This window comes from Labrus bergylta, chromosome 15 (assembly GCF_963930695.1).
Source record: "Labrus bergylta chromosome 15, fLabBer1.1, whole genome shotgun sequence".
NCBI lineage: Eukaryota > Metazoa > Chordata > Actinopteri > Labriformes > Labridae > Labrus > Labrus bergylta.
Genome location: NC_089209.1, coordinates 19,646,945 through 19,659,089, shown reverse-complemented (window position 1 = coordinate 19,659,089; position 12,145 = coordinate 19,646,945). Strand labels below are relative to the sequence as shown.

The 12,145-nt window shown below is 41.6% G+C and overlaps 1 protein-coding gene and 1 long non-coding RNA gene across 7 annotated transcripts in view; one reads left to right on the top strand and one right to left on the bottom strand.

The window, feature by feature from the left end:
- atad2b (ATPase family AAA domain containing 2B) overlaps positions 1-12,145 on the top strand; it is a 59,907-nt gene that overhangs the window by 5,603 nt on the left and 42,159 nt on the right. For all 4 annotated transcript variants that reach the window (XM_020641617.3, XM_065963401.1, XM_065963400.1 and 1 more), the window contains exons 11-19: positions 36-151; positions 382-556; positions 1,412-1,500; positions 2,453-2,612; positions 4,087-4,177; positions 4,288-4,599; positions 5,244-5,394; positions 7,337-7,523; positions 7,653-7,838. In XM_020641617.3, the coding sequence (XP_020497273.2) occupies positions 36-151; positions 382-556; positions 1,412-1,500; positions 2,453-2,612; positions 4,087-4,177; positions 4,288-4,599; positions 5,244-5,394; positions 7,337-7,523; positions 7,653-7,838 (1,467 nt within the window). The remainder of the gene's footprint in view (positions 1-35; positions 152-381; positions 557-1,411; positions 1,501-2,452; positions 2,613-4,086; positions 4,178-4,287; positions 4,600-5,243; positions 5,395-7,336; positions 7,524-7,652; positions 7,839-12,145) is intronic.
- On the bottom strand, positions 1,985-11,878 carry LOC109989755 (uncharacterized). Of its 3 annotated transcripts, none has more exons than XR_002278204.3 (4): positions 11,709-11,878; positions 2,772-2,816; positions 2,434-2,597; positions 1,985-2,168 (listed from the first exon to the last, which is right to left on the bottom strand). It is a non-coding gene; the product is annotated as an uncharacterized lncRNA (long non-coding RNA). The 3 variants fall into 3 exon arrangements; XR_010668721.1 differs by having other exon boundaries at positions 2,477-2,597; XR_010668722.1 differs by lacking the exon at positions 11,709-11,878 and adding an exon at positions 9,259-9,370 and having other exon boundaries at positions 2,477-2,597.

Below are 12,145 nucleotides of genomic sequence, written 5' to 3'. Positions count from 1 at the left end.
CTACTTTTTCAACTGTAAAAATGTTTTCTCCACAGGTGAAATTTGAAAGTGTTGGTGGCCTCAGTAATCACATTCAGTCACTAAAGGAGATGGTCGTGTTCCCACTGCTTTATCCCGAGATCTTTGAGAAGTTTAAGATTCAACCTCCCAGGTGAAAGGAACAAACATTTGACGGTTAATTTCAAGAAGGTGGCTTGAATAGTTTTGAGTTTTGTAGTGTTTTCTGTATTTTGTAATTCCTCAGACGTGCTGTCCGCTTTAAAAAAGGCATTATTATGTTGGTGTTTACAGATTATTTAAGTTATGAATACACTTAAAAGGTGGTTTAAATAGCTGTTGTCTGATAAACTTGTCTCTATTTCCTCTCCTCTCCTTTTTTAGAGGGTGTTTGTTCTATGGCCCTCCGGGGACAGGAAAGACCCTGGTGGCTCGGGCGCTTGCTAATGAGTGTAGCCACGGAGACAGGAAGGTTTCTTTCTTCATGAGGAAAGGAGCAGACTGCCTCAGCAAGTGGGTTGGTGAATCGGAACGGCAGCTACGCTTGCTATTTGACCAGGTGAGAGACACAGTCAGCACATGTGTGAGTTCGAAGGCAACTTTCTGATAATCCATCGTAACCATAGTTTAAGGGCGCACTCACACTAGGTCCAGTTGCTGAAGGATGATTGTCCCCTGTCCCTATTCCTTGGCTGGCCTGAACTCACATTGCTTCAGGCTAAACCTTGCTGACCACGGATACCTCTTGTACATAAATCATCACGTCGTAATACGACTATTTGTTTACAAGAAGCGTGGTCTCAGAGTCAGCACAATGGGTAACAATACAGAGAACATGACTGCAACTCTACTGGTTTTGTGACTTATTTTGGGTCTTGTTGGTCAGTTAAAGGAGTATTTGTACCTGCCAGATTTTGAGTAAACACTCCACCTCTGCATCACCGCCACTGTTAAGATGATTGTCGAGGGGAACGGTGGCATCGATAACATGTACATGTTGCTTTCCCGTACTTGTGCATGAGTAACCATACCGTGCTGAAGCACACCTCTTCAACTGTTCCGGGGTCAAGGAAGTGTGCTGTGCTTGAGAACAGTACGCAGCACTCACACCAGTCAAACAAAGTGGACTTTGGGCTCAAACGTGCTTAGGCACCGTTTGGATTGCCTGGTATGAGTGCGCCCTAAGTCATCTGACTTGGATTCATGATATAAATTTCAAACTGCCCATTTGCTGGTTGAATATTTTAGGTTTCTGTAATTATTTTATAGCTATAGCAGATAAATATTCTTTGTTGATGAGCACTTTTTTGCAAAAATGGTATTCTTGTATTTCATTTAGCATAGCCATCTTTGATATATTTTCCAACGAGTCTAATGTTGGTGGTGATTTGGTTTTGTGTTTTCTTTTGCCCAGGCTTACCTGATGAGGCCATCTATTATTTTCTTTGATGAGATTGATGGTTTGGCTCCTGTTCGCTCCAGCAGGCAAGACCAGATACACAGGTAAGGTTAATGAGCTTGTAATCATCATATCAAAGAATCTATGACTATTGTACACATGTTTATCTTTGAAACATAATCCAACCTCAACTTGACCTAGTGTCAGCACTCATCAGTCAGACTGTCCACACAAGTAGCACAAGCATAAGTCAGGATAGGTTTAATTGCTTCAGGGGGCTTTTCAACAAACTTTTTACAAGGGTCCCTGAGACCTTTAGTGACAGTGAAGCATTTCCATTTACTTTGCTCTTTGTTTCCAACAAAGTAATTGAAGGAAGAAAACTCACGAAGAGCAACAAAGGAGGATTTCCCTTTACCAAGATGCACAGTCATTGTTACCAGAAGTATATAGATGGCATACAAAGAATCCCATTTCAAATCCTGAGGCACAAATTACAGAGAGATGTAGATGTGTGTGAAGAAATGGATAAAAAAACTCTGCCATCTGATTTTGTGAGATGAATTAGATGCTTCACATCAGGGACTCTTCAGTTCATATTTATTTGTTTATTGAGCAGCAATTGCAATGCAAGCTGAAATACACAACAATTCCATTTCTTATTTAGACCATTTCAACATGTAGTGAAGTTGAGAAAATATCCTGTTATCCAGATACAGCTTGCAGTTGATCCTTATGGTAATAGCTGCCATTCTCCATCTTTATGTAGAATCTGTAAATACAAATGAAGTTACTACTGACTCATGAGTTCTTTGAGATTGATTGAATCCTAAAAAAGTGTTTATGCTCTAAAGTTTCGGGACTATACTTTTGTGTGCGTTTTAAAGTCATGCATTACATCTTTGTAACACTTTACATGAAGTCATTGTGATAAAGTTCTTATAATATTTTATTAAATACAGCAGGCCAGTTTTTGAATTGTGATGTATTCTTTAGAGAAAGACTAGAGACAACTGAATGCTATATGACAAACATACATCTTCTCCCTCTTCCCAGTTCTATTGTGTCAACCCTGCTCGCCTTGATGGATGGCTTGGACAGTCGTGGGGAGATAGTGGTCATTGGTGCTACAAACAGACTTGACTCTATTGACCCTGCACTCAGGAGGCCCGGACGCTTTGACCGGGAGTTTCTGTTTAACCTGCCAGACAAGAAGGTGAGAAACATCAATACTGTGTACGTTGGTCACATGATCATGAACAAAACCATACACACAAAGTCTGTACTACACAGTGATTTATCTTTGCCATGTTTTCTACTGGAGACGGAGCATTAACGTTTCTTTTGTATGCTTAAAAGATTGCAGATACTGTACCTTTAAGTCCAACATGTAATGTGACAGCATCTGTCTCCTGGCCAACTGTGACATAACAGAATGCATTGTTTAGTACAAGGAGCAGTTAGGGTATATGCAATGCTGTCCCCAAATGCGCACCCAGCTGGAGACACAATCTTATCCAGGGGTAATTTGTGTTTTCCTCATAAGAGTCCTGCCAAGAAATTAGTTCATGCAGCTCTCTGGCTATTAAGTCTAATCAACTTTTTTTCCCCCTGCTGTTGGATGTTTTTAATCTTACAATCGAGTAGTAAAGTAGATGCTCATTAGATTGCTTGAGAATTAAAAACCTCTCTTAGAGGAACTTTTGTTTTTCAGATCTAATGGCTTAAATTTAAATATTTATGATTTCTTTTGTGGCTTTTTCTTTATTGTTGAGACAGGACAGTGAATAGTGTCGGAAATGGGTTTGAGAGATTTGGGAATGACACGCGGGGATGGAGCCACAGGTTGGATTTAAATTCAGGCTTCCCTGCTTCGAGGGCTACAGCCCCTGTACATGGGGAGAGTGAACTAACCTCTAGGCCACCAGCGCCTCTGACTTTAATATTTAATTTGGGGAGGCATGTTTTATTTTTTGGTAATCACACGCCACTGTTACATGTTTTTAAATGGAAAGTGAGTCAGAAAACAAATCAGTAGAAGTCACTTATCTACGTATACGTAAGGCTTTACCTAGTATTGTTTGTCCACACAGTAAGATCATTTCTAATCAAAGTTGAATCTGCAGAGTGCCGCCAGGTACACACACCAGTACTGAGCTCTGTCTTACTGAACACAGCTCTCTACTGCAAATAACAATCATCCATACACATGTTAGTTAAGCCCCCCCTGGTATTGCCCCAACTAGAAACCTGTCTGAAATGTGTCTCAGTTATGTCAGTAGGAATAGAAAGGGAGATTGGTGATGAAAGATGATGTAAACGGTTTCTGTTCATTCATGACAAAGACCACTTCCTTCTGTCTATCAAAGTAGCGTCCCAGGGAGACGGTGTAATAAATGTGAGTGTTAGTAGGCACCTCAGATGAGCTCACTCTTTCACCTTATTTCATTTTGATCTTTTTCTTGCTCTTGTCAGTTCTACATAAAGAGAAGATGGGAATGATTTTTTTGTTCCCATCACACACAGACACATAAAAATTGTTTCCTGGCAATAACTGATACCATGACAGTTGAACCTGTTTAACATCCTATAAGCCTACACAGGACTTGTGCTCCCTCATCTCTTGACTTTCCTTTCTTGTTTTTTTTGGGGGTGTCTTTCCCAATGTCCAAACAAAATCCTCTGCTCAGGCCAGAAAGCACATTCTGGAGATTCACACACGGGACTGGAATCCCAAATTGGCTGAGCCATTTGTAGAGGAACTTGCAGAAAAATGTGTCGGTAAGAGAAAAATGATTTTGATTTATTCTCTTTTAATTGATTTTTGTTTTATTTGTTGTTTTCAAATGCAAAAAAATTAACTAACTGTTGTGTGTTTTTCTTGCTCCCAGGCTACTGTGGTGCTGACATCAAAGCACTTTGCACAGAGGCAGCCTTGGCGGCGCTGCGCCGCCGCTACCCCCAGATCTACGGCAGCAGTGTCAAACTGAAGCTGGACATCACCTCCATTGTCCTGGGGCCCGGCGACTTCAGCAAGGCAATGACGACAATTGTCCCAGCCTCCCAGAGGGCCCTTGCTCCCCCGGGCAGAGCCCTGTCCCCTACCCTCAGGCCTCTGTTGGCAAGCTCTTTTTCTTTGGTGCTGAAAGCTCTGCTCCGAGTCTTCCCCCATGGTCAGTGTACTGACAGGGACAACAAACATGGTAGGATCTGGGTCCATGGTTTCAATGTATACCTTTTTTTTGCTTTTACTTGCTAGACTCTTTCTATATTTTACTCTGCCACTTGTCTCATTTATCAGGGTGCTATCCCTGTTGGCACATTTGAGCCTTTTCTGATTTGTTTCTTTCCCCCCTGCCTTATATCAAAGTGCTTTGTGTCACCCTCAAACACTAGAGGTACTCTGTGATAAAACTTTCCCCCTGAGATTAGAGCTGATAGCACAGAGATTTGGTAACAAGTCATCCCGCTTCCACTTCAATAACTCAACTCCCACAGCAGTCAACAAATGAGTATTTACAGCAGATTAGCCACAATGCAGCACTTGACCAGTGGGAGATTGCTTCCAGGAGTTGTTCTTCTTGCATCCAGTAATGACATAAGCTCCAAGAGTGCTGCATCTCTTTAAATGCCCATTACATCTCGCCTAATAAGCCAGCTCTCTTTTTTTATTGACGCTTTTCGAGTGAAATGACCACATTAATGTCAGTGGTAGTGCTGCTTTGAGAATTCAACTTTGTAGAAACAAACTTTTAAGTGGATTTAGTGCCATTATGTTCAGTAACTTCAGGAAAAATTAGCTGCTACTTATGCATGGCTGTATTATAAGTGTTTCTATCTGTGCTAGACGGTGACAATCAACTGCTTGCAGAGGACTTGTACAGCGACGATGACAATGAGGAAGGCTCCCCTTCCATCTATGAAGTCCAGCCTGCTGCATCCCCAAAGAGTCAGCTCTCCTCTTCTGCAACCCACAGACCCTTCCTCCATTTCTCCATGTGAGTCCATAGAAACTCTCAGGTCTGATATATTGTGGCAGATTAGCAATTTATTTTTAGTAAGCAGATACAGGTATCTTGTACTTTGAAAAAAGAAATCAAATTGTTATTAAGTGTATATAGTTTTATAAGAGTGGTTATAAGTACTAGTTTCTAAAGGGTGTATGCCGAGTAATATTAAAGACAACAAGCCCACAAGCCAATCCTACAGAAAACACAGCATATTAAACTGTATATTTGCACTATTTTGCACATAAAGATGGATCTAATGATAAACACACTCAAGACAATAGGGGGCAAAGTGTCTTCTAATTAGAGAGCAGTATAGATCTAGAGTGCCTTGCAAAGTTGGAAGTTATATTTTTAGTTGAATGCACTTTCCTAATTATTATATAAACACATTATTCTCCATACAAGATGTTATTAATGCAGAGACTTTACAGGAAGGGCGCACTCACACTAGCTGGCCTGCACTCTTATTGCGCCTTGTTCACAAGTCATCACCATAGGTTATGTGCTGTCAGAGCGCACCTGAGCGGTGCTATTTCCTCACTTTTCACCAAGTGAGGAAATAGAATATTTGCAGTTTGCATAATCTGGTTTGAATTTATATACGTTTTGGAGCGGTTCAAGATCGGAACATCACTAAAGTGCAGTGTTTCCCCTACCATTATATTAGGGGGCGGCCTGCCCCCCCAGCGGCACCCCCCGCCCCCTTTGATCGTCAAGTTCATTTTATTTTCTATATAGCGCCAGATCACAACAGAAGTCATAAGGATACCTTTCCTATAGAACAGGTCTATACCTCGTCCTTTTATTAAACAAACTTAAAAGCCTTATGTTATTTATTTATGCTCAGACAATAAGAGATGCATTCAGGTACGCTCAGAAACGGGAGTTGCAGGAACAACTCGCAGGACCCCCCCCCCCACCCCCACCCCAGAGCTCTAAACCTAGGGGAAACACTGAAGTGTACGTCATGCAAGAGAGAAGATAAAAACAAACACAATAGTTTCAGTTTTAATCTGTTGTTGTTTCTGATAGCTGTCAAAGACTCTATGATAGCGGCATGGTTAATTTTCTCGTCTAACAATGGAGACTTCACTGATTTTTGGCTTGTTTTGAGTTGAATTCTCGATTATGCAAGGTGGGGATCGATTATACCCTTATGTCTACCCTGCCAGGGCCAAGGAAGTGTACCATGCTTTGGCACAGTACAGATTGCCTAGTTAGAGTGCACAATAGGAGGAATGTGCAAAAGTTTTATCAGAGGATAGGATGAAAAGCCAAGAAATGTTGATGAGACAGTTCTGAAATTAAAAGATGAGTCACCACTTCCATTCAAAATGGTGACGGATAAAGGGAGTTTATAACATATTGCTTTTCAGTAACTATTTCTACTTGAAAGGCACAGACCATGTACTGCTCTGGTGGTGTGTCTGAAGGAGGAATGAAACACCTCTCAAGGTAAATGAGTAGATTTTAAGATGTTGAAAGGCTTCTGGTCAACAAATCACATTTAATCTTGATGCCTATCGGCTCCCTGTTTTTATCAAAGCCAGGGTTAACTTAACAGGCCTGTTTGTCACATGTTGTTATCAGACACGTGTCACAATGGAACCTTATAGAAATCTCAAGGACTTCAATCACATAACATAGCAGGTAAAAGAGAGAGAAAAGACTGAATCACACAGGGAAACCCTACGTATAGCACTATGCTGCTTCACCCATGTTCCAGGCATGTTGCTCTGTTTATGTCTATGAGACATTTGAAAATTACATTTTTGGGGTGCTATAAATAAATGCAAACAATAGCTTTATGCATATAAGCCTTCCTAAGCAGTTACAAAAACGTACCGGTAACTGAAACTATAAAGGTGTCCACTGCTGGTCACTGATCCTTATGTGTTAACGCTAACCTCAAACTCCTTTCTGTCACTAGCTCTGCCCTCCAACAGCCCACAGCATACCGGCCTCGTCTGCTGCTGGCTGGGCCCCCAGGCTCGGGACAGAGCTCTCATTTGGCCCCTGCTTTGCTGCACCACCTGGACAAGCTGCCAGTGCACCGCCTGGATTTGCCCACCCTCTACTCCGTCAGCGCCAAGACGCCAGAGGAGTCCTGTGCTCAGGTAACCCACACAGTAAAAATATTCACTGAATGCACTTCCACACATTTGTGTTTTTTTTGTTGATTGAAGTTGAGGGAAGAAGCTACATAACTAGCTTTGAATGACTTGTCTCTGTCTTTGTGGGTTTAGGTTTTCCGTGAGGCTCGTCGGAGCGTGCCCAGTGTGGTATTTATGCCGCATGTCTCCGAGTGGTGGGAGACAGTGAGTGACACTGTGAAAAGCACCTTCTTCACCTTGCTGCAGGATGTCCCCTCGTTCAGCCCTGTCCTTATCCTTGCCACAGCTGAGTCCCACTACTCACAGCTGTCAGACGAGGTAGGAACATACTGTACACACACTTGAGCTGACATTTTCAGGTTTTGCTAGAGGCCTGCCCTTGGTTTTTCTGTTGAGACATATTGCTGTGTCTTCCATTGTGTGAGAAACAAGAGTGTTAACCTCTAGCCTCAAAGCTTGATTCAAAGGGTTTATATCTTTCCTTCATACTCGCACAGACTTGGTGCAGACACATGCAGGGTGTCACAGTCAAGGTCACCAGCTCCCACTGAGTTTTTTTCTACCTTGGCTCCATTTGCCCTCTCTCATAATTTTTCTCACTGCCCACCTTTCTTCTTGGGGATCTCTAAACATGCTCCCTCATCTTCCTCTTCTTCTTACTCTCTTACTGAAAGCTCAAGCAGAGTCACACACCACCCGGTGGTGTGGGTGAGGCATTAAGGGAGGGTTTGAGGGGTAACAGTGAGAATTGGAAGGGTGGAAAAGAAATAGAGAAAAATAAGGAGTTGGATCTTCTCTATTCAGGCAACAGAAGGGCTTTAATTAGGTCCAGGGGTTGGCAGCCCCATGTCTTTAAGCCAGGACACACATCCCACATCAATATGCCTGTGCAGACAGTGCCGCTTTTTTTTTTTTGTCTGTGTGTGTGTCTCTCTCTTTGTGTGTGTGTGGCTGTTGTTTTGGCCAGGAATTAACTCTGGCCTAGCTCCAAGGAAACAGATGATTCTCCTCTGTAGTACACTCATTAAGACTGAGGCACCTGTGCTGTTGCATCCATTGAGCTCCTCTTTAATCTATTTTCCACTTTGTGTCTGAAGTTTAAATTGTAATTTTCCTGTTGCTTCCTTTGTTGTTTTTGTTATCATTAGCATTTATTCATTTTCTCTGTCTCAGACCATTACGGCTTAAGGCTTTTTGCTTCAATTACCGCCACAAATTTGATTTATTCACATGCTGTGGTAAGAGTTTAATTTTGTACATGGAAGTAATCACAGCCATTGTGCTTTGAAAGGTAGATCTCTTTTTATTACACATAAGGCTACTGACCATGTGTAGAATTGGCAATTACTCTCTGTTTTTGTTGAATTACCTCTTCTTTGGTCATTGAACAAATTGTCATGAAACCTGGAAAATTGGGAAGCACATGATGGGACTAATAGTGTGTTCAAGTCAGCGTGAAGCTAGCAGCAGTGAATCAAGACTATCCTCGGGCTATTCAGCTTTCCCCCCCCCCCCATGTTCCACATTTAAGAGGAGCTATTTTCTACTCCGGTTGAGTCATTGCACTTGTTAAACAGGTCTGTTCTTAACTTTTTCACAACGAGTTAAAAAGACCATGTCTCTGTCCATTTTCAAGTTACATTTAAATATACTTAATGTTCCTTTATTTTGTACTTGCACTGTCAATGGTAATGCCTAGTAAAAGCAGTTGAGGATAGATTGAAGAGATTATCCATACCTTCCATTAACAATCCGCCAGTTGTTGCTTAATGTACTCTAAAGCCGTTTCACTTATGCACTCCTGAAGTGCTCCGGATATTCTCCTGGCAATGCAGCCCAGTGTTTCCCCTACCATTATATTAGGAGGGCGGCCCTATTTTCGGCACTGTGCAGCAGTCACAAGATACAAACGTCACTCCCCTGCCTATTGGCTAGAGGTGAATTCTCTGGAGAATATCCTGCTGCGTACTCAAATTAAATCAGGGGTCTGGCAGGAAAAACTCCGGGTGAAGTCAGAGCGAAAATTCGGCTGTTTGTGTTCATACATACAGCTCCTCCTGGAAATATCCTGAGTTTTTTTTCAGGCGATTTCTGCTAGTGTGAAACTATATAATAATGCAACCAGTTCACCTTGTTTGTAATACTATCCTTAAGTAGATGACCAAAATCAGTAAAAAAATGGAAAAAGATCTAATAAAAGCTATGTTATTTGCAGGGAATGTTCATATTAAGTAAATTAAAATAATCTTTATGAAGGAAAAATCATCTGTGTGTAATGACAACTACAGATAGTTGGTCCCACTTAAACGATGCCCCAGGTTTTACTGAGTATTATTGGCATCCAATTTGCTAAATGAGCAGAGTTTTGCCCAGGCTGTTTACACTTTCAACAGTTCAGTCTTGTTATGTAATTATAATTGCCCCACTTGCTGGCATTGTTTGTTTTATCAAATGATATTGCCCTTTTTTTTTTTCAGAGGAGGCTCAGTAGCTTCCTTTACCAAGGCTTTAGGAGTTTAGGTTTTAAATTTTTCGGCATGGCCATGCTGCAGTCTATGGTGCTTTAAGTGATTTGGCGGTCTCTGAGAGTGTTGTTTTACTTGCTGGCACAAAGAACACAGTGACAGCTGCTGTCTCAGCTCCAAACTTCAGCAGGGACCAGGCAGCATCCCTCCCCAGCCAAAACTGACGCTACAGGCTGCTGTCCAACTACACAGCCTCCCTCCCTCTCTTAACAGCCGTTCACTCTGCTCAGATTGAATTCCTTCTCACTGGAGGAGAAAAGAAAACGGTGACGGTAGAGGTGAAGTGAATGCAATCATTTCTTTAGATTTGGCTTTGAAGCACCAAAACGGTAGGAACAGTATGCTGAATGTGAATTAGTGCAACATAATTATACTAATGGTTTTACAGTAAGGACCTGATTATTGATACATGAATGAATCTTTATTTTCATGTCTTTCCTCAACACGGGCCATCCTTTATGGGACTATTCAAACACATTTAAAGAAATCATTCTTGAGTGCCATCTCACTTACACAAAATGGAACAAGTGATACATAAATAAAGTTAAGAATACAGCACCAAAAACACTGGTATAGCTCAATAAATAAATCATACAAAAAGAGAGAGCAAGAGGGGCGAGAGTACATCTGTTCATTTATACCCTGGGCAGAGTTATGCTGTGTATATTTTTTGTCCAAAAAACCCTCTAGTTAATATAGAATCGATAACTGAGAGCACAGCACAGTACAGTATATCCTACTTTCAGTGGTATTTAGAGATGTTTGAACACACTGTCTATCAAACCTTAGGCGCTGTAGTAATCTTTGAGCCTTGGCAAAAACATTGGTGTCCCAATATGACTTCATAAAATGCAGAGAACTTAAAGTAAATGCAGATTTTTCTGTCGCTTTTTCTGGTTCTAGTCTTAGTAGCAAGAGGTAAGGCAAGGTAGCCCATTTATCTATCTCCCTAGCCAAATCCTCCAGCTCAATTTGGGGGATCCTGAGGCATTCCCAGGCCAGATGGGACCCCTGAAGCGTGCCCCATGGTCTCCTTCCAGTTGGACATGCTGAACCACCTCCACAGGGATGTTACTTTGAGGCATCTAAATTAAATGCCAACAGTCCCAAAGCGAAGTCTTTCAATGCAAAGGAGCAGTTGTTTAATTAAAACAGAGAGTTATATTTGTGACATCATTCTTTAAGTCACCCCTTTAAGTTCATGACCCTAACTCAGGGTTGGAAATAAGATTGAACAGTATATTTCAAGCTTTGCCTTCTGGCTCCTCTACTTCCTCTCAATTACTGTTAACTGTTTTTGCAGCACCAGACACTCTTTCTAAACTTACTTCTCAGCCTCAGTTTTTACCATCTGGACTCTGATGTGTACATTATTGAAAATACATATTTGTATTTAGCAGTGTCAGACAGACTGACAGAAATGTTTTTGCTCTTGTGTCAGTTTCTTTTGTTAAGAATTGATCATGGTAGCTGACAGGATGTGCAGTCGTGTGTTATAGTTGCTCGACCCACCAAGACGTCCCAGCTTCCCTACATCAAGCTCTATGCTTAAACCCCCTCTTTTTTTTTTTCTTTTTTTTTTTACCACAAAGCTTTACCACTCTTTGCAAACATCCCTGCAGCCTCTATCATGATGAAAAAAAAAAATACTGAAAATCTTTACCTGCTTCGTGCTATATTCACTTTGTATCGCTTTTACCCCTTTCCTCCTTATCTCCCCCCTCTTGTGAGGTGAGAGGCAAAATCCACAGAGAGGGGATAAAACAACAGAACAGAAGGCAATGCTGAGAAAGAAAAAGAACAAACATGCCATGGGTAAGGGGGGGATCGATGGGAAAGACAGATGGGGGGGTATAAAGTGGAAAGCTCATGCTTAGTCAGCAACTAGGGCTTCCTATTGGGAGTGGCTTTGAGGGCGGGCTAGGGAAGTGAAATCTTTACAACCTCTGCAGTACCAGTAGAGATGCACATGCGATTTTTGAGATTGCTGGATTTCTGTTTCTGTTAAAATAAGAAAATATATCTTAAATCTACAGGACAAATGTACGCATGGGTTAAGGTACAAGAGTACAATCTAGGGAGACCTGTGGGTATTACTGA